The sequence below is a fragment of the Rhinichthys klamathensis genome, unplaced genomic scaffold (assembly GCF_029890125.1).
Source record: "Rhinichthys klamathensis goyatoka isolate OS25496 unplaced genomic scaffold, OSU_Roscu_1.1 h1tg000275l_1, whole genome shotgun sequence".
NCBI classification, from domain to species: domain Eukaryota; kingdom Metazoa; phylum Chordata; class Actinopteri; order Cypriniformes; family Leuciscidae; genus Rhinichthys; species Rhinichthys klamathensis.
The window spans coordinates 518,079-538,343 of NW_026606794.1; the positions used below are offsets into that span (position 1 = coordinate 518,079).

At 39.6% G+C, this 20,265-nt stretch overlaps 1 protein-coding gene across 2 annotated transcripts in view; it reads left to right on the forward strand.

The window, feature by feature from the left end:
- The window catches only part of svep1 (sushi, von Willebrand factor type A, EGF and pentraxin domain containing 1), a 90,209-nt gene that overhangs the window by 14,530 nt on the left and 55,414 nt on the right, over window positions 1-20,265 (forward strand). For both annotated transcript variants that reach the window (XM_056268609.1, XM_056268610.1), the window contains exons 2-3: window positions 7,598-7,853; window positions 14,598-14,774. In XM_056268609.1, coding sequence (XP_056124584.1) covers window positions 7,598-7,853; window positions 14,598-14,774 — 433 coding nt within the window. The remainder of the gene's footprint in view (window positions 1-7,597; window positions 7,854-14,597; window positions 14,775-20,265) is intronic.

Here is a 20,265-nt window from a genome sequence, read left to right on the forward strand (position 1 = left end):
CCAGTCCAGCCCTGAGCTTCCTTCGCCGCTGGTCCCGTCCAGCCCAGAGACCCCTTCGCCGCTGGTCCCGTCCAGCCCAGAGACCCCTTCGCCGCTGGTCCCGTCCAGCCCAGAGACCCCTTCACCGCTGGTTCCGTCCAGCCCAGAGACCCCTTCACCGCTGGTTCCGTCCAGCCCAGAGACCCCTTCACCGCTGGTTCCGTCCAGCCCAGAGACCCCTTCACCGCTGGTTCCGTCCAGCCCAGAGTCTAGTAATGACTCTGTCACCCTCCCCATTAAATTTTTGGGGGGGGGGCCATAGGGCTTCGCCATGGCCACCCGAAGGGTCCGCACCGCCATGGCCGCCCGAAGGGTCCGCACCGCCATGGCCGCCCGAAGGGCCTCCATCGCCATGGCCACCCGAAGGGTCCGCACCGCCATGGCCACCCGAAGGGTCCGCACCGCCATGGCCGCCCGAAGGGCCTCCACCGCCATGGCCGCCCGAAGGGTCCGCACCGCCATGGCCGCCCGAAGGGTCCGCACCGCCATGGCCGCCCGAAGGGTCCGCACCGCCATGGCCGCCCGAAGGGTCCGCACCGCCATGGCCGCCCGAAGGGTCCGCACCGCCATGGCCGCCCGAAGGGTCCGCACCGCCATGGCCGCCCGAAGGGTCCGCACCGCCATGGCCGCCCGAAGGGTCCGCACCGCCATGGCCGCCCGAAGGGTCCGCACCGCCATGGCCGCCCGAAGGGTCTCCACCGCCCTGGCCACGCCCATGTCCTGCTCCGCCCTGGCCACGTCCTGCTCCGCCCTGGCCGCCTTCACTTCCTGCTCCGCCCTGGCCGCCTGCACTTCCTGATCCGCCCTGGAGGCTTCCCGTCCCAGTTTGGCCACGCCCTGGCCAGCCTTCAGGGCGCCCGCCCCCCCACCCCATTGATGTTCTACGGCGCGAGGTCGCGCCTTGTTGAAGGGGGGCGTTCTGTCACAGTCTTCGTCTGCACCTGTCTGTCTTAGTCATCTTCACTACACTACCCAGAATCCTCCTTGTCTCCACACCTGTACTCACTCCCTCATTATCCACCTGTCCCTCGTCATCATCATCTGTGTCACCTGTCTTCACCTCGTTAGTGTTCATTTGTCTCTGTATTTAGTTTGCTTCTGTTCATTCAGTCTTTGTCGGTCGTCGTCTATGTATGGTTGTATTAGTGTGAGTTTTGTTTGCCTGCCTGTACCTGTTTTGAGTTAGTTATCAGTAAATGTTTAAATTGGAGCCTTCTTGCCTCAGACTCTTCTTCAACCCGCACCACAACCCGTGACAAACTGTCTGTGGAGCCCTCAGGTGGTCTGGTAATGAGTTCCACAGACGAGGGGCAACAGAGGAGCTTGGTTCTGGGGGGACGGAGGAGATTGACATTTTGTGAGTGGAGGTTTCTGGTTGATGTTTGCTGGGATAGAACAGACCAACTCCAGACTCTTTTTGCTCTTGCCTAACTTTTTTCTTGCATGGACCAGAAAGACCAAATTTGCCATTGCATTATATGAAATATTGTCAAGGCCATCTTTCTTTTAAAAATGATTTCCTCTCTGTCTTAATGTCTTCAGCTTAATAAATTGTGTTTTGACAGGAACCAACTAACCATACTACACAAACCCAGTGTCCCAGCGTTTTATCCAGACCAATTATACCCCCTTCATTCAAACTCCATCCACCCACACCTCAGTTCCATCCATCCATTTTCTTCAATTCACTTCACAAACAGAGAGAACTGTAATAAGGACCTAGGGACTTCCAGTCAGTAGATGGATAGGCCTACCCCATCCTTTGTCTAACACTCTCTGTTCCGGTCCTTCTAAATGAGGTGTAGCTGGCCGAGTGTGTCTGACATATTGAGGAAATTAAATCAATTGTAATCACTCAAGGAGAACTAAAGGAGAACATACTAGTGCGCAGTGGGAGGCATATCAATTTCAGGCATGCAACGGGAGTCTCCCATGTGCAAAATCAAACTGTGGTTTATATCTAGGGTTTCAACAGCTCAGATTTGCAAAGCAAAATGTTTACCCTCAAATGTTTTTTTTACAGGATTTATTGCAGACTTGTGGAAAAATATCTAGTAATTGCACAGTGAGCAGTTTCTTCCGCTCAGGACTATGGCTTGAAATGGTTGGGTCCATCTAGTGGGCTTGTTTTTGCTTTGTAGGTTCATGTTGCTGGTATTATTTGCCACTGGAACCATAACATGTCAAAACAGCTCACACCACTCCAACCAAGCCAATGAATGCACTCAGGTCACATGTTTACTCTATTCTGGAATGCGACCCTATTAAAAGCAAAAGAGACATTTTTATCTTTATTTTCTGCAGTATTACACTGATTTCAGCAATCTGCAATAAGACTCACAGCTAAGGGAAACATCCCAGCGTTTAGTTATGAACATTGTGGTCTTTTTAGAGATTACAGACCTAAGATCAGCTTTATAACACGGTGAGGTGTCTGCAAGGTTTTGAAATAGAATACCCTGTGTGATGATGATCATGGTCAACTAAGCATGCCCATTAACCCAATAAAGGAACGGGACAGAGGATTATGTCTACATTAGAAGTTGTAAAATACTCACTGATCAAAGAAAGTGAGATGCTCTGCAGACATGTCGACCCCAACATGACACCTGAAATAGTGCACTATTTCAGACACAGTTCAGGATTTTGTAGGTCACTAGATAAATTCATAGATCCATAAATATATTTAATATCTTGCTGATCTAGTGGTCACATAGTGATGTACACTACTGTTCAAACATTTGGGGTTGGTTTTTAAAAAGATTTTTTAATGTTGTTGAAAGAAGTATCTTATGCTTATTTGATCAAAAATGCAGTAATATTTTGGGGAACAAAATAGTGATATTGACCAAAAACAATAATATTGTGAAATATTATTACAATCTATTTCAATTTTAATATATTTATAATGTAGCTTATTCCTGCGATGGCAAAGCTGAATTTTCAGCAGCCATTACTTGGTCACATGGTCCTTTAGAAATTATCCTAATATGCTGATTTGGTGCTAAAGTAACATTTCTTCAGGATTCTTTGATGAATAGAATGTTTAAGAACAGTAATTATTTGAAATATAATTTTTTTGTAACAACTTACTGTGATCATTTACTGTACGCATCCTTGCTGAATAAAGTATTAATTTCTTTCAAAACATTTATATCAAAAGTAAAAAGTCTCAGAAAGTCTCTGGACTTTGTCTTATCACTGACAGCAGAGACTCCTAGGCTGCTGGGGCTTCTCTTCAAAAACATATACACATGTTTGTACTTAGATCACGCAAAGTAAGACTGCCAACATTATACAGTGTGGCATTTTTAAAGATATCCATATGACAAAGCAGGATTAATGTTGTATATTAATCATACTTGCATAAAAACACACACACATTCAGACATGCATACAAACACACACACAGCTGAGGCTTGATCTTTGACTATACATACAGCATAAGGTCTGGTCCACACTGCAGCTTTTTCCCGAGGACCGTTTGTCTAGACAAGAAAAGCTGTCTGACTGACATGTTAAGTGACCAACCAAAGTCTGTTTTATTTTCACATGCTATTTAAGGCGAGAAATAGAATATACTACATATTAGACCAGTATGAAAAAAAGACTGTAATCGCTGCAAACAATTGTAGAGAACACCAAAAATAGCTGAATATGATTTTGCCTGTTCGAAGTGCTTGTTGTTTCAACCTGGTACCTTGTAAACACAAATTTGTGTCCAGATGGTGTGATAAAAAAAAATATAAAAAAACCTGTGTTCTTACTCCCAGAATTTGTGCAAACACAACCTTAACATCAAAGCTTAACAGACTGAGCAAATACTTTCCAGCAACATGCGTGAGACGGTCAGCAACAGACTATGTAATGTCTGAGGCTAAGACTACTTTACAGGTGACCCATTTGGCCTAAACTCAAATGACTAGCATTTGTAAACTAGTAAAAAAAAATTGAGTAGAGAAAATTTGTCACTAGGAGTGAAACAAACACAGCTGTTTATATACTCAAAATGCTGTGATTGCCTAAATTACTTGTAAACATTGTTTTGTCACAAACTACCTTTTAATTGAGCTAATCAGATTAGCCACTAATGTAAGCGGTTAACAACTACTTCTTTGATGGGGGACAAGATGTGTCAGTGTGTTTGTGTATAAAAATCAAGTGGGTTTATAATGTAGGAGTGACTAAAGTAGTGTGCAATTCTGTGGGTGCAAACACAGTATATGTGGTTGCTAATAAGTTTGTCAAATTACACATCTCAGTGCGTCAGTAGCGGTTTTCTTTCTCCTATTTCTGTGATCTCCGACAGTTCTGTCTATCCTCTTCTAATGATGTGCAGACATGTTTGTGTACCATGACCACCTCTGACTCATATCTAAAACCCCTTATGCCTTCAGCTTCTTTGAGCTGCCACCCCATAAACGGCCACAATCACACCCTGTTTTAGACCATGGACCTACACCCTTGGGGCCTGACCACAGTGACATCACTGTGGTGACAATCGGCAGCATCTGTATATTTGTGTCTGGGTCTGTGTGTGTTAGAGAGAGAGAAAGACAGTGAAAAGCACTGATGCATAGGGGATTCCAGATTTGAGGTGTATGCTCGTATCCTTTCCCTATGTGTGTGTAATTGGATGTTAGTCAGGCTCCAGGCTTAGTAATTGTTGCTGTCTGAAATGCTTGAACTGCAGCCAATTAGACAATAAAGAGCAAAGCTGCTCCGTTTTCAAGCAGTCCTTGAATTGGCCTTGTCTATTGACTTTCACAAGCCCCTCTTCGCTCTCTGTCTGAAGCAACATGACAGTAAATTGTGCTCCACTTAGAGCACCCTTAGAGAAAATGAAGAGATTTTCTCTCTTTTCCCCAACCAAGCCTCCTAATTACATATGTTTACACATGAAAAAAAGTTCTGCCAACAAATATGCGTGCTTGTGAGTATAAAATGTAGCTGTGTATGCCAACGAGACAGTCATTTTCTGCTATTTTGGTGTTTTTGTGATGCCAGCTGTGTGTTACAAGGAGAAATATGTCATTATTTCCTTTGCATTATTCTGATAGGGGATTTTTGGATGTATAGGAGGGGCTGGTTAAAAGGTACAATATGTAAGAATTTTGTATCAAAATATCCAAAAAACACTTGCACAGTGTTATATATTTCTTTCAATTGTGTACTTACAGTATCGTAAATGTTTCCAAGAATTTGTAAAGTCAGAGAAATTCACATTTTTAAATAGTGCCCGTCCCTTGTCACTTGTCGCCTGTCAATGACGTAATATCCACGTTATCCCAGGTTTCCGCTATACTCCCACTATTAGTAACCATGGCGACAGACGTGGACAACTGCGTAACGTCTAGTGGCACGCTCACGCTGTTGTTCTTTCGTTCAAACATTATGGACCATGGGTAGACTTTGGGACAAAAGGAGAAATAAAACGAGGATCAATATCGGCATGGAGTTTTCGAGATGCCGAGAGCTCCGCGTCCGCGACAAACTTCGACTTGACAGAGCTTCACGACTTGACAGCTCAAGCCCCTGCCCCTTTTGTCTCAAAATGTGTTGTGCCCCTCTCCGATTGTAAATTGTAAATAATAATAATTATACTTATTATAATAAATAACAATACACTTATACACCATTTATATACACAATTTATATAAAATTGTTTTTGGAAGGAAGCATTTTGCGGAGGTGAAGTTGTAGGCAGAGTTTCCTTTGCAGCGCTACGTATGCAGCAGTTCGCCTCGAGTCAAGTTACATTTATCCTACCACGCTACTGTAAAAGCTGCGGCAGCATGCAAGCTATGGTTAACTATAATAAAAGTATAACTTGATTTCAGCTGCATTCGGAGTCTGACAATGTCATTCGTTTTTTATCCAAGGCCATAGCAAGTGTTATTAGCTTGGGGAAATACATCTAGTGAAATGAAATCTTAAGTCCATGTCCAACTCTAAATTGTATAGTAATTTCATAGTAACACTTTACAATAAGGTTCATTTGTTTTATTATTAATTTATTAACTAACATGAACCCACCATGAGCAACACATGTGTTACTGTATTTGTTCATCTTAGTTAATAATAATACTGTTAATTGTTTGTTCATATTGTGTCACAGTCAGTGCATTAACTAATGTTAACAAATACAACTTTTGATTTTAATAGTTTTAGTAAATACTGAAATTAATATTAACTAAGATTAATAAATGCTGTAGAAGTGCAGTTCATTATTAGTTCATGTTAACACTAAGGAAACCTTATTGTAAAGCGTTACTGATTTCATAGCTTAGCTAACACTTTCATGCATATAATACATACAATTTTCAACATCAACAAAATTATTCTTGAAAATGAAAACTTGATTCTCACTGTTTTGTTTGGTAAAGTAAATAATATTTAGTAATATTATCATAATTTCCCTATTTTCGTTTGATGTGTTACGCATTCCTATTGTATCAACGTCTTTCCATAGAATGCCAAGGAAAGAAAGGATAAAAAAAACAAAAACAAGGAACTCTTCGTTTTGTGTGTGTCCCCTTTTTGGTCCTTCTGCCCCAGAGGAGGTCTGTGCATGCCACTGATCAGTATGTTATTTTAATGTTGATCTAGCTTACTGCTAGTCTCATACAGCCAACAAACTAACACATAGAATAACATTATAACTTTCAACACACTCAAATGCAGTTTAGTGTGATAGTATGTAGACCAAGTGAAACAGCGCTGCGCTACCTCACAATTTTAATTTGTTACATAAACTGACCAGTTTGAGTAATTCAGCTCTTGCTGGTAGTTCGGTAGAATGAAATGTCCTCATTCCTTTATATCCGCGGGACTCGCATGTGACGCTGATACGCGACCTGCTTCATACCACAGTCATGTTAAAAAACATGAATGTATTCACTCATCCATAAACATTATTTCCCATTTAAACATTATTAGATACATCGGCATGGAGACAAGTTCCATTCCGCTTATGAACTGCATCATCAATCTACGTCGTCTTTGTTATTGTAAGAGGTTAGTGACCCCTAGCAGCGAATAAAATTACAAATTAAGGAAAAGTTGAACCAAAAATAGTAGGCTAACACATTCCATACCAGAAAAGTATAGCCTACTATACACCATCTTCTGAAGCCATACAGCAGCTTTGTATGAGGAACGGACTGAAAGTCGTTTTATGCTAAAAGAAATCTTTATATCCACGCAAGTTCTCTTTGGGCCGTTCATACCGAGTAGATATGCCATTCAACTCACTGAGAATATCGGTCTGTTCTTCACGCAAGTCTTCAATATTTTGACCATTTGTAACTCAATCATGAAATTAAAGTCTTGTTTGAATAAATGAATTGTCTATATGTCATCTATAGCCTACTTTTTATCAAAATAAAGTGAAAATTATAATAAATCATTAGCATGAAATAATTTCTATTAATGTGTGTTTTAATATAATTGGGAATATGCTACACTGGGAACCACTTTGAGACATTTCAAAATGAATTTAGACACAGCGGTTCAACTTAGTCAGTTAATATTTCACTTTCTTTCTTTTAACTCACAGCAAATCCTGAGGCAGTCACGGGAGAACGCCACGAAGGTGATCTTCCTCATCACTGACGGTTATTCAAACGGCGGAGACCCTCGGCCTGTGGCGACAGCGTTGAGGGAGAGAGGCGTGGAGATTTTCACACTGGGCATTTGGCAGGGAAACATCCGCGAGCTGCACGACATGGCCTCACATCCCAAAGATCAGCACTGCTACTTAGTGCACAACTTTGCTGAGTTTGAAGCGCTGGCTCGACGCGCACTTCATGAAGGTGAGTATTCAGAATGGACCCTTCACAGACGGCGACGACGCGTTTTATTGGTCATCATCAGCATCCGTAACTTGCAAAGTTTTTATATATATATTTTTTTTTTTTAAATGTGTGTACATTTATAACACTATACTTAGTATTATATTGTTTCTTGTTTGACCTTTTTTACATTTCCGGGTTTCTCAGAAGCGGAAGTAGTCATAGTTGGGTAAACATATAACATTATAGCGGTGAATGAGAGAATTACATGATTTTTGTCTGTGTTCCCATTTGCTCAAATATTTACACTAAACCGAGTGTACAGGTTTCTGCAATTGTGTATTAAAGGGGTCATATAATGCCATTTTTGTACAAGCTAGTATGATTCTTTAGGGTCTAAATTAAAAGTTTACAAATTCTCATTAGTATTGTAAGAAAACACTTATTTTACTTGGTCAAAAACAGCTCTGTTTTCAGCACGCCGTTTCAGTGCATATGACTTTAAATGATAATGAGCTTTGCTCACCCCGCCTCTCTGTTCTGTGTGTACACCGTTTGTAACACAATAACACAATAACCATAATGCGTTGTTCAGTATAAACGTGGGATTATGAATTATATTGAGAACATCATACATAGAAAACATGCCGTAATGTACCCTAAGTGTAAACCTTATACATTCGCATTCATTGTGAAGCATGCAGCTAGCGATTTGCAAAGATTAATATAAAGTTTAATAAAACATTACACTCACTTCAGTTGTTCTAGAGGTTCAGCAGGAACACGAAAACCTGGTACCGATCCTTTTTTCATGAGCAGCTTCTTAGCAAAACCAGCTTTATACTGACCCTCGTTTATAAAGCAGTCTGGTGAGAAATGATTCGCGCAAACATGAAAGCATTGACGTTGCTCGTGGGGAATATTCCCTTCGAAAACAAACTCAGCCACTGCGTCTTCAGCGGTTCGGATTTAGGAACATTAAAATGACTGCTGACGCTGTGTTCGTTATTACACCCAAGAACAGAATAGAACACCACAATCGCTTAGACGCCATTCTGCTCATAGACAGTGCTCCAGCATATCAACAATGACCGCGCTGGTCCGCGCAGACTATGATTGACAGCTCCCTCACGAGCGAGGGCGGGTCTGTGTTGAAACGATGCTGTCAATCAACAATTGTGGGAGGGGCTTCCGAGCGTGTGACGTCACAAAATCGAACGGCTCAATTTGAGGCAGGGGAAAACATATAAGGAGATTAAAGCAAAAACACTGGATGGATTTTTATCATTTTATGATGGTTGTGTACAGGCACTGCCAACACACATTTCAGTACAATCAACTTGTAAAAGTGCATGTACCATTATATGACCCCTTTAATATTTAATGAGGTAAACATTTTATTTTATTAACGGTTTTGTTGCTATACACAACATTTTAGCACCCGGTAAGTGTATTACTTTGGCTATCAAAAGTGGAGCTGAAACACCTGCCAAAATTAAAAATGTGAATCATAAAGCAGGGCTTTAACGGAAGTTTTAAAAGGTGTTAACCAACGGGTAAGTGTGTGAAGGCTATAAAGTAACCTACTCTATAGTGCTATTTTATATACAATCTTTATATAAATCTAATCTTAATTGTAATATTTACCATATTAACCATAGCAGTGTTTCCCCTAGGATGGGGGGGGGGGGATTGAAACTGCTAGTGTTGCGGAGCGGGCGTGTTACGGACAGAGCCGGACAGTAACGGAGTACATTTACTCGAGTACAGTACTTAAGTACAATTTTGAGGGATCTGTTCTTTACTCGAGTATCATTTTTGGGGAGTACTCATGACTTTACTCAAGTACATTTGAGAGGCAAATATTGTACTCTTTACTCCAATACATTTCTATACATAACCGTGAGTACCCGAGTAAAAAAAAAAAAAGTAAAAAAAAGAGAAAAATCTCGGAAACCCTCAATTTGTTGTTTCCCTCTCAAACGTGATTGGATTGTGCAGGCGCCACTGATTGGGACAGCCTATCAGCAATCACTTTCAGCTTTCCGCCAAAGTCAACTCCATGGTCAGATTTTATATTACACATTAATGTAAGCCAAGCATTTGGTTTGATGTTCTTGAGTATGTGGTGTATTTAACACAGTCAGGTTCAAATGTGGCAGTGGTGTAGCCACGAGGGATTTCTGATTTCTTAAAAAAAAATACTTTAGGAGGCAAAATATATTTTTACTGATTATGTGAATTACACTGCGCAAACCAAAGTAGGCTACTACCCAGCGAATGAAGAAGGGTTGGCGCTCAGTCTTCACAGTACATAAAATATTAATTTTGTTTTATTTTATTTTTCGGGTTTGCATTTATGAGGAAAAAACAATGTTATGGACGTGTTCTCCATTACGGACGTGAGCGCTCTGAAAGCGGCATAAAAAATGCTTTAAAACTTTCACAGAGACATCAAACAGAAAACACAAAACCTTTCTTTAACCTGAATTTCGTTTTGCATTAATTGTATCTTAATTTTAATCAATGTTTCATCAACCAATTGTCTGGGTTTAATAAATAAGAAGTAAATAGCAGACGATAGATAAGAAACAGAGGCGCCGGCACGTGAACTGGATCTCGTCTCATAAATGAACCGAAACTCAGTGTATAAGGTAGCCTACTTGCCTCTCACAGACATGTCTACTTTTAAACAGAAAAATTCAAAACGAAAGAAAACAGACTACAGACTGTTCTCTGCTGATGTAATCCGTATGAAATGTGCATTTCTCTCTGGCGCGTTCACTACTGAAGATCGCGAGTCAGCATCGTCAACTTCATCTAGCCGACACTGACAAAGAAAACACTTGTTTATTAACGAGTGTTTATTAATAAACAATTAAAATATCTCCTTGCTATATTTTACATATTCATAATCATTCCTTTTGCCGGTTCTTTGTGACAGCTTTTAGGTGCTTTATTGGCAGCGCCACCCTTACATGTGGTGTGTGTGTGTGTGTGTGTGTGTGTGTGTTGTCCCCGCATTTAAAGATGGGACCCCCCAAAAATTAAATTAAATTAAATAAAGCAACATGGTAAAAAGATGAAAATGACTTGATTTTACTTTCAATTCCTTTTACATTCTCCAAGGTATTAACATTAACATTTTTCATAACTCCATGTAGGACGTTTCTGTGCATAAATGTAAGCACTGTGGCAGTAGACTAGTAATGCAATATTTAGAAAATCTACTCTTGTACTCTTGATACTCAAGTACTTTTAAAAACAAGTACTTTAGTACTTTTACTTAAGTAGACATCTGACTGTAGTACTTTTACTTGTACTTGAGTAAAATTTAGCAAGGGGTATCTGTACTTTTACTCAAGTAACAAAGCTCTGTACTCTGTCCGCCTCTGGTTACGGATACGTGGTGTAAATTTTTTAGCAATCAAAAAGCATGTCTAATTAATTGAAATAATGTATTATGAATCATTAAACTTATACAACATTTAAAATATATATATGAAAACAAATTTCACCCTAATTCTGTGTTGTGTTTTTTCTGGTAATAAAATGAAGACATAAAACACAAATTTTATCATTTATCATCAATTTAAATCATATGAAATTAATTAAACTTTTTGTCAAATAACGTGCTACACAATGAGCTTTACTGTTAAAATTAAAACATGGATTATTCCTTAAAAAACTGAATTTTGATGATAATTTATTTGGATTAATGTTAGTATTATTACATTGGGACATATCTAAATTATACTGTACAACAGTAATATATTTCTGTCAAGTTAAACCGAACTTTTATTTTGACGGGTTGCCGTGAAGACCTTTTGAGTCTGTGCGTTTATGTCATGATGATAGTTTTTCTCAAATTAAGTGACTTTCGGAGTGGATCTAGAGCCTGGAGAGGAAATTCATGCATTTGTGTCTTAATATAGGCAAAAATACAGCGCAAGCGTCACACGTTCTTCCGTGTGTGTGTGTGTGTGTGTGTGTGTGTGTGGTAAATGAAACTGCGCGTCGGCTGCACCATTCATTCACACAGAACACGCAGGATTCGTATTTAAATTGTCTTTGTGGTTTAAATCCACACACACTAGTCTACATCGCGATTTGATTTCAAGTGTACTGAACTGCTTTCTATTTATTCCTCAATTTTTTTTTACAAATTCCGTGAAATTCCGCGTTATACAGTAAATTCCGTTTTTATGACTGGATTTCGTCAGCATTTTAGGGGGGGCGGGGTGTCGTTTTGGGGGGGCGGGCCGCCCCCCAAAAACAATGGTAGGGGAAACACTGCATAGTTTTCTTTTCACTAAATTCTATAGTCATCATGACATGACAAATTAGTATGGTGTCATATTCAAAACTTTATTTGGATGTCAGTGACTTAATACCAATCTGTTGTAGTAATAATTATTCTAGTAGCTGTTAGGGGTGGTGAAAAAAATCGATTATTGATTAATCGCGATTATGTTATGGACGAGTATGAATCGATTATTACATTTTCAAAAATCGATTTTTTATTATATATATATATATATAAAAAAATTGCATTATTTTATTTTGTAAAAAATGTTATACCGGAAGTTGAACGTCACGAACGCGCCCAGTTCCGCAAGCGCGTGTAACGGCAGCCAGAGCGAGTGAGAGCAGGTGTGAGACACTGGCTGCGTGGCGGCGTCTCAGCTGCGTGGTGTGTCCGTTTTTATTTCGGCTCCCATGTTAACAGGTTAGAGCTTGCACACTGCCTGCATGAGCCGCGCGGAAAACGCGTGCATGCTAGAAATAGAACCGACGCCTATTTTTCACGCGACACGCAAGCGTGTTGGAAGCGTTTCCAGGCAAAATAGAATAGGAAACGATGTTTATATGTCATTTTGTACACGAATACATATTAATAAATTACATTTTGATGTTTGAAAGTCTAGGTTTTGATATAAATTCAGATATCAATGTAATTTAAACAAATAATAATAATAATAATTATCGATTTTCAAATATTGCCATTATTTTTGCCTATATACAAATTTATGTCATTTTTATTTTTTAAACAATCGAGTCCTGGTGTTCACTACAGAGGTCATAGCATAACATATGAATAAAATATCTCTTTTTTTTTTCATTTGTTTCTTATGCTCTTAACAATGTGATTACATGAAAAAGAGAAAAAAAACTTTTGAAAAAAACGTTCTGGGCCTCAGGAGGATATAATGATAATAAGCTACAATAACAACATAGTGTGTCTTCTGAGTGACGGTCCACCATCAGGCTAAATATCGGCTCTTTAAAGCTACACAAAATTTGTAAATGTTATTGAAATAAACAGACAGCCCACTTCCCTATTTTTCGGATTTTGGAAGATGTGTGATAACAGTTGAAATTGTTGTCGTAAAGTTAAGAGTTGAAATTGTTGTAGTAAGGATTAACACACCGCTAACCCAAATGTAGACTGTCCCTCTATGTCACCTAGCAGCAGACACGTTTCTGGTGTGCAAAGACACAGAAAACACGACGCAGCTGACACGCAACAGAAACGCCACGCTCACGCCACGCAGCCAGTTTGTCTCCGGCCTAACGAGCGTTGCTTGCTACAACACCTTGTCTTTCTAGAAGAAAATTGTCCAATTTCTACAGTATGTTGGTTCTGATCTACTTCCTAAAGGAAATAAGCCTTTCATTTATTTGTTATTGTTTAGTTCAACTTGATGAGTCACAACACAATGTGATGTATTCATTTCTGTGTTCTACAGAACATAAGCTACATACAAATAATTCTGAAGTTATAACTACATGACACAGAAAGTGCTTTGAGTTGTTGTTACTCAATAAAAGAGTTAAGTAATTCAGCAGCTGACTTTTTTTAATACTGCAAACACTTTGTAGTGTATTTTCGTTTACTGTTGTGAAATGGAAAATCAATAATCGCTAATCGCTAATCGAGAATCGCTAATAATCGAAAATCGACTGTAATCGAATCGGGACTTCAATAATCGTAATCGAATCGAATCGGGAAATCAGACCGATTAACCACCCCTAGTAGCTGTGATATTAAAACAGAAACATGGTTACCGTGGCGAATGTTTGTAAAGTCAAATTGAAGGCCAATTCATCTCATTTTTCCTGAGCCTGACAAATATGAGCCCTTGTTAATCCCAGTGTAAAAGAAAACTGGTACGAAAATAATTCAGTGTTATTATTTCCTTTGGCTGTCTGGCTATAGCAGATTGTTCTTATCACAGAGCTCTGAGCGCAGTCAGCCACATGAACTCAAAAGATCCCTTTCTTCACAATGATATCACCCACCTACGCTGAACCCAGAGAGATATAAAACAAAGAGCCCCTCTGGATCGCAAAAGATCACTCGTTAGCTTTGGGCAAGGGAAGGCCCGACTAAAGCTGTGGCATCGTTTGTTCTCACCTACCGTTGAGATATCATGTCTGTCGTATCCTTTGTCCAAGATTGTGCAGACTCCTCCAGCTGCATAGCCTGTCTGCTGTGTATGCCAACATCTGGAGCAGTGCATTTGTTTGTATTTAGGGAGACAAAATGCTCCTGCCAAAGTGAAAGTTTTTGTAGTTAGTAATGCAGAAGATGCCAATACTGAAACACAAGCTCACTTTTCCAGAGCAGCTTGGACTTCAGTTAGACTGGTAGGATTGGATGAATTATGAGGCCAAATTTTTCTTTTTTGAGCTAATAAATTATTATTTTTTGCATCAGAGAACAGTCCAAAGTCTAATATTCAATGCCATTTTCTCTTCCAGATCTACCAACTGGAAGTTATATTCAGGAAGATCCAGCCCAGTGTTCATCATTATGTGAAGAGGAAAAGAACTGTTGTGATATAATGGCCAGCTGTAAATGCGGTACACACACAGGACAGTACGACTGTGTGTGTGAGAGGGGATACTACGGAAAAGGACTTCAACATGAGTGCACAGGTAAGGGTCGTGAGTGTAACCTGTATGCAAAGTTTGGGTTTTCCATTTCAGTTTAAAAGCTTTGAAGAAATGGATTGAGTTCCTAGAGACAAGTCCAGTTTATTACTCAATAAATTTGCTTAGGGATGTATAAGGCTGAAATGTGAATTGAATGCCAATTCCTCTCATGAAATGAAGTAAAAGAAACACTTCCACCAAATATCCATAGTGACAGAGAAAACAGCACACAAATAGATGGGACAATGAAGCGTGATGCCAAAGTGGTGCTTTAGCGCCCTTCTTGCTTTCATAACAAAACCATAAACATGATTTAAAACATTCACAATCACCTCTTTGTGCACCGCAGTATACCACATAGTATGCTATGTCAACACTTTTTTGCAGTTTACCTAACTTCATCTTAATCTGGCATCTCTACTTTTTGCCCACCTCATAAAAATGCTTGAAGAAAAAGCAATGCTTCATTTAAATTAAGATCTATTTTCGTTTACATTCATGAAGTGTGGTCCTATTAAAGCTATCTTTCATGCTGTGGTAAAAATGAGCTCGTATTGAGACAGTTCTAAAATAATCAAACTGACTAATTAAACTGAGGAATGAGGTGGCAGGAAAGTGTTAGATGTACAAACACGGGGTGAACTGCAGATTTTATGTGATGGAGGGCTAACCTTTCAACAGATGTTTTTATTGCTCGTTTGCTTTCCCACTTTGTCACTTTGTAGCGGCCGGTATTTCTTTCTCTATCTCAGCAGAGACACTCAATCCCCATGAGATGTCATGTGTAAATGCCTTGAAGTCTATTATAAATCTTATTTTTAAGTCTTTATATTAAACAGACATAACTCCGGAAATTAATCTGGTCTTTTGAGAAATAGTTTTGGAATAGTGAGAATTTTTGCTCATAATATGTCTTCGACTAAAAGTGTTCTTACTGTAATTGATTAGATTTATCAAAGCTATTATAGCTTAATCAACCCATCTCGCCACAAACTAGTTTTGCAATGCTGTAAAAAAATAAATAAAAAATGATTGTCTGCCTGACTGCACGGAATAATGCTGACAACTCTTTAATCTGCTGTGCTGTTAGAGTAATTGGGGCCGGATTCATGAAACATTCTTAAGAATAAAATTCTGTGTAACTGCTATTTTCTTATTATTTTCTTAAATTAGAAAAGAATTCTTAACAAATGTTCTTTTTTTTATTTTTTTATCCTTTTTCTGAATTCAACTTCTTGAAATGGATTTTCTGAAAAGACCAAACAGATGGAATGCAAATGAATGCAACGGACCACTCCATCTCGAGACTTTTTAAAGAGATAGTTCACCCAAAAATTCTGTCATTAATTACTCACCCCAATGTTGTTCCAAACCCGTAAGACTTTTGTTCATCTTCGGAACACAAATGAAGAGCTTTCTCTCCCTCTATTGACAGCCTATGCAACAGCCACTTTCAAGCCCGAGAAAGGTAGTAAAGATATCATAAAAATAATCAATGTGACTCCAGTGGTTTAACCAAAATTTTATTACTTTGTTTGCACACAAAAAAAAACATAATTTACCACTTTATTTACAAAATATTAATCTCCAACACGCAACACGACGCATGCGTGTTGTCCTGATGCGAGAGCAGACGTTGATGTGTGAATGCACATAAGTCCTTATTCTGCTATATTGTGCACTGCACTTTCTTCCATTCATAGTAATATGAGTGCACCGTCTTTGTATATCTAAAGTCTTTGGTACTGACCAAAGCAGACCTGAAGATCAGCTATACTTCTCCTTTGTCCTATTTACTTTGGATGTGATAACAATAGCCATAAACTCAATTGTGAATTGCGATCACATGTTGTCAGGGCAATAACATTTCTCACAATTAACTTCTGGCTTGGCTGTTGATTAGATGGGGTTTGCTCTCTCTATGGATGCCACCGGAAAAACAAATTGAATGCCAGGGTTTTTTTTGTGTTGGATCTGGGTGCTGTTTTAATAATGAATGCAATATATCATACCACCAAAAGCAGAAGGACAAAAAGCTGACCCTGGAAAGGTCATGTTTTTGAGTCACAGATATTAGCAGTATTTTTCCGGACGTTTTGTTTTGCTTCTGTGCAGAGAAAAGTTATTGCCTGCATCAAATTTGTTCCCACAGGTCAAGTTTTTAATCTTTAGTTGATCCGTAGGGATTTTAAGAAGAAAGATGCTCTGGGTATTATTAGAATTTACTGGAAAGCTTGCAGTGTCTTGATAAACAGTGCTTCATAACAAGACTAAAGGCCATTTTATCTGAACTGACCTCTTGCCACTATTTCTTGAAAGTAAAACAGGATGAACGGATACAGGGAAAAGATGAATGACACCATTTGTAGAGATGTGTTGGGTTTTGTTTGACTCTAGCATTCCAGTAGTGCTATAATGACCTGACATTTTATCCAGTGTCACACTAAGGGTTAACCTAGCCCGTGTAATTCATCACCAGACACCATAATGCATCTCAGCTGGTGTGTGACAAGGACCGGTTATCAGATGTCAAAGGTCAAGGCTAGTTGAAGAAGAGACACTGTTTTATTTCCTTAAATCGGGGCTCGTAAATATTTACCTTCAGCAGCAGAACGCCCCAGATTCCACATGCAAGCCCCTAGATAAACATAAATCTATCCCAGGGGGGAAAAAACTTCCAGAAAAGAGGAAAATAGAAGGAATCTTGGAAATGTTGGCTAGGTACTGTGTAAGGAAATTTTGCAATCGTGTTTTTTGTGTTTGTCCTCCTCCTGCTCCCTCTGTCTATTTCCTCCTCCTTTTTACCCCCCTGCAGCTTGTGACCAATAACGCCCCATATGGTCTCTAGAGTCAATAAAAATGTAGGCCTACTCTCGCTAGATTTAGTTTCTGTAAAGCTGAATGTGTTGTTTTTTCTGTTCATATGTATGCATATAATCGTGCATGCTTTTGTGCACACGTGACAGCCACAGTCTTGCTAGCAATAACATGCATTTGGTTTTAAATCAAGAGACGCGTCGGTAGTTATGATATATTACATGGGAACATTGGAGGGCCGCAGTGAGAGTGAAAACATTCATCAGACAAGGGGACAGGCAGACTTCCAGTAAACAACTCTACAGTCTAATACCTCTCCAAGTCTGAAATCGAATACATCTCCAACTCTTGATTCTAGTATTTTCCAAGCACGAATCACGATCCTTCCAGCTCAACAGTCTTACACATCTCCAGTTGAAGACATCTTCGTAATTATTCATAGGCTGAACATGGGCACAGGCGGGCTATTATATAGTTTTAAAATATGATATTTTCAACTTGAAAGTAATTATGCATATAATGTAGGTATTTTAATACGTTTTTAATTGTTATATTTGTAAATAAATGAATAAACCCAATCAAACTTAACGTCTCCCAATCTTATTTGCGTAAGAAGTTGTCACGTGATGATGAATCTGCATCTGCATGTTTTAAAGCAGAGTAATTTATCAATCCTTTATTTATTTATTTTCTATTTATCCTTTTTTTTTTTACATGGATATTTGTGTAAATGAATATGTATATTTAATGTTGTCCTTTGACAACGTTAAAGCTCCAGTCGGCAAGTCTGGCAGATTGAGTGGATTTAGGAAAATTTTGAATGTTTACAACTCTCATGCCCCTCCCCCACTATCAACGGATACCCTCCCACCCAGTTCATGCTCGTCAGTGCCAGCTCTGGTCAGTGCGTGTGCACCAGATTTTCAGTGAACGCCAGGGCTCTCAAGTGTCACGCATTGAGCGTGAGAGTCACTCATTTCGGTCTTTTGTCACGCTCTCCCGCCACACATTGTATTTCTCACGCTGAAAAACTATTTGTAATATATTTATTATGCCGCAGCGCCCAAAACTCTGGCCGCGCCGCTCTCACTGTGGAACCGGCATGAATCAAGCGCGTTGGTTTTCTCTGGTGTTGTTCGTCGAGCTACACAATAGCCAATCAGAAAATAGCACTATTGTATCTGGGTAAGATTTAACGCAACAACCAATGACAAAAATGTATCCAACCCCCCGTCGGCTGGGTGTCACTCTTACCTGTCTTCAAAACTTGAGAGCCCTGGAACGCGCCCGTCTCATCAGCATCCATCAACACCATGGAGTATTTGGAGGTATGCTGTCCTGGCTAATGTACCGATAGATTGCATTTGCTAACGTCATTTATACTCTAAATGAGCTTACATGATTTTCCGCCATCACTCTTCGTTACTGCGCGAACTTCCGTGAACTTCAGGCGTGTGCATGTGATTGTAACGTCCGCGAGGGGTGGCGTGTGCCCGATCTGTGATTGACAGTCAGATCTCACACCCCCCTGCGCTGATTGGACATGATGAACCGGGAGCTGTGGATTTTTGCAAAACAAATAACAAGCTCCAGGTGGAGTTAGAAGCTCGGGGTTTTTTCTAAAACCACTTTATTTATGTTGTTCTGTCAGATTATAGTGTCGATTTCACTGAATATGCTCAAAAAAATGTTGCCGACGGCAGCTTTAAGATTATTTTAAATATGCCAATTAAAAACTACTGCAGAACTTTATAACTTTATCAAAATTCTGCCAAATAAAACAACAAATATTTACTTTCATGAGCCGTCACGTATTTACGAGCATTCAGCGGGAAACTCTTGAGTGAGAACAATCAAGGTTTAAGCTTACAAACTTCCATACGTCGTTCGCCCACGATGACTTCTGGGATTTCTAATGGTTTGATTCTTTCACGTCTGTACTCGATGCATTCTTGATATAAAGAACTGAGTAGCACAGTTTCATCCCTTCGTTGTAAATGTGTTGGCCATTGAGCTAGTCTGCATTGTGCACTGATGTTGTACTAATTACTGTTTGCCCCTTCTTCTTCTTCTTCTTCTTCTTCTAATCTTCCACTTTGTATCTCCTCCTTCTTTCCTCTTTCTTCATTTGTATCTCTGATCTCTTCCATACCACACACCAGACACAAGGAGAACACCCCATCTCACGAATGGATCAGTGCTCTCCCAGGCCTCATAATTTTCTTATTTCTCATTTTTCATGCCTCATCACTCTCTCACTATCCAAACCTCCATGCCACATGGCCATGTCTCTTCTTTTGTTTCATATCTTCTCATCTCACCCCTCTGTCCATTTATTATAATTTTGTCCTTTATCCTTTCACAATAAAACTTTGTGCTGGTTTCCTATCTGCCTCGATATCTTAGAGCCAGCAATGAAGTCAGAAGAGATGCTGTAATGCATGTTTGGCTTCAGGGACCTTTTATTTCTGCTGCATTGCAGAGCCAACCTGGGCTTCAGCAAACAATCTGGAAAAAGGTTTTAGTGTGGTTTTATCATTCCAAGTACTCTGTGTTCTATGAAGTGTGAAACTAATGACTTTGTCTTAAACCCCAACCACTTTTCTGCTCTTGAGTGTTTGTTCCTCAGGTTTATTGAGTATGATATATTAGTTATACTTGTCAGCCCTTTTCTTTT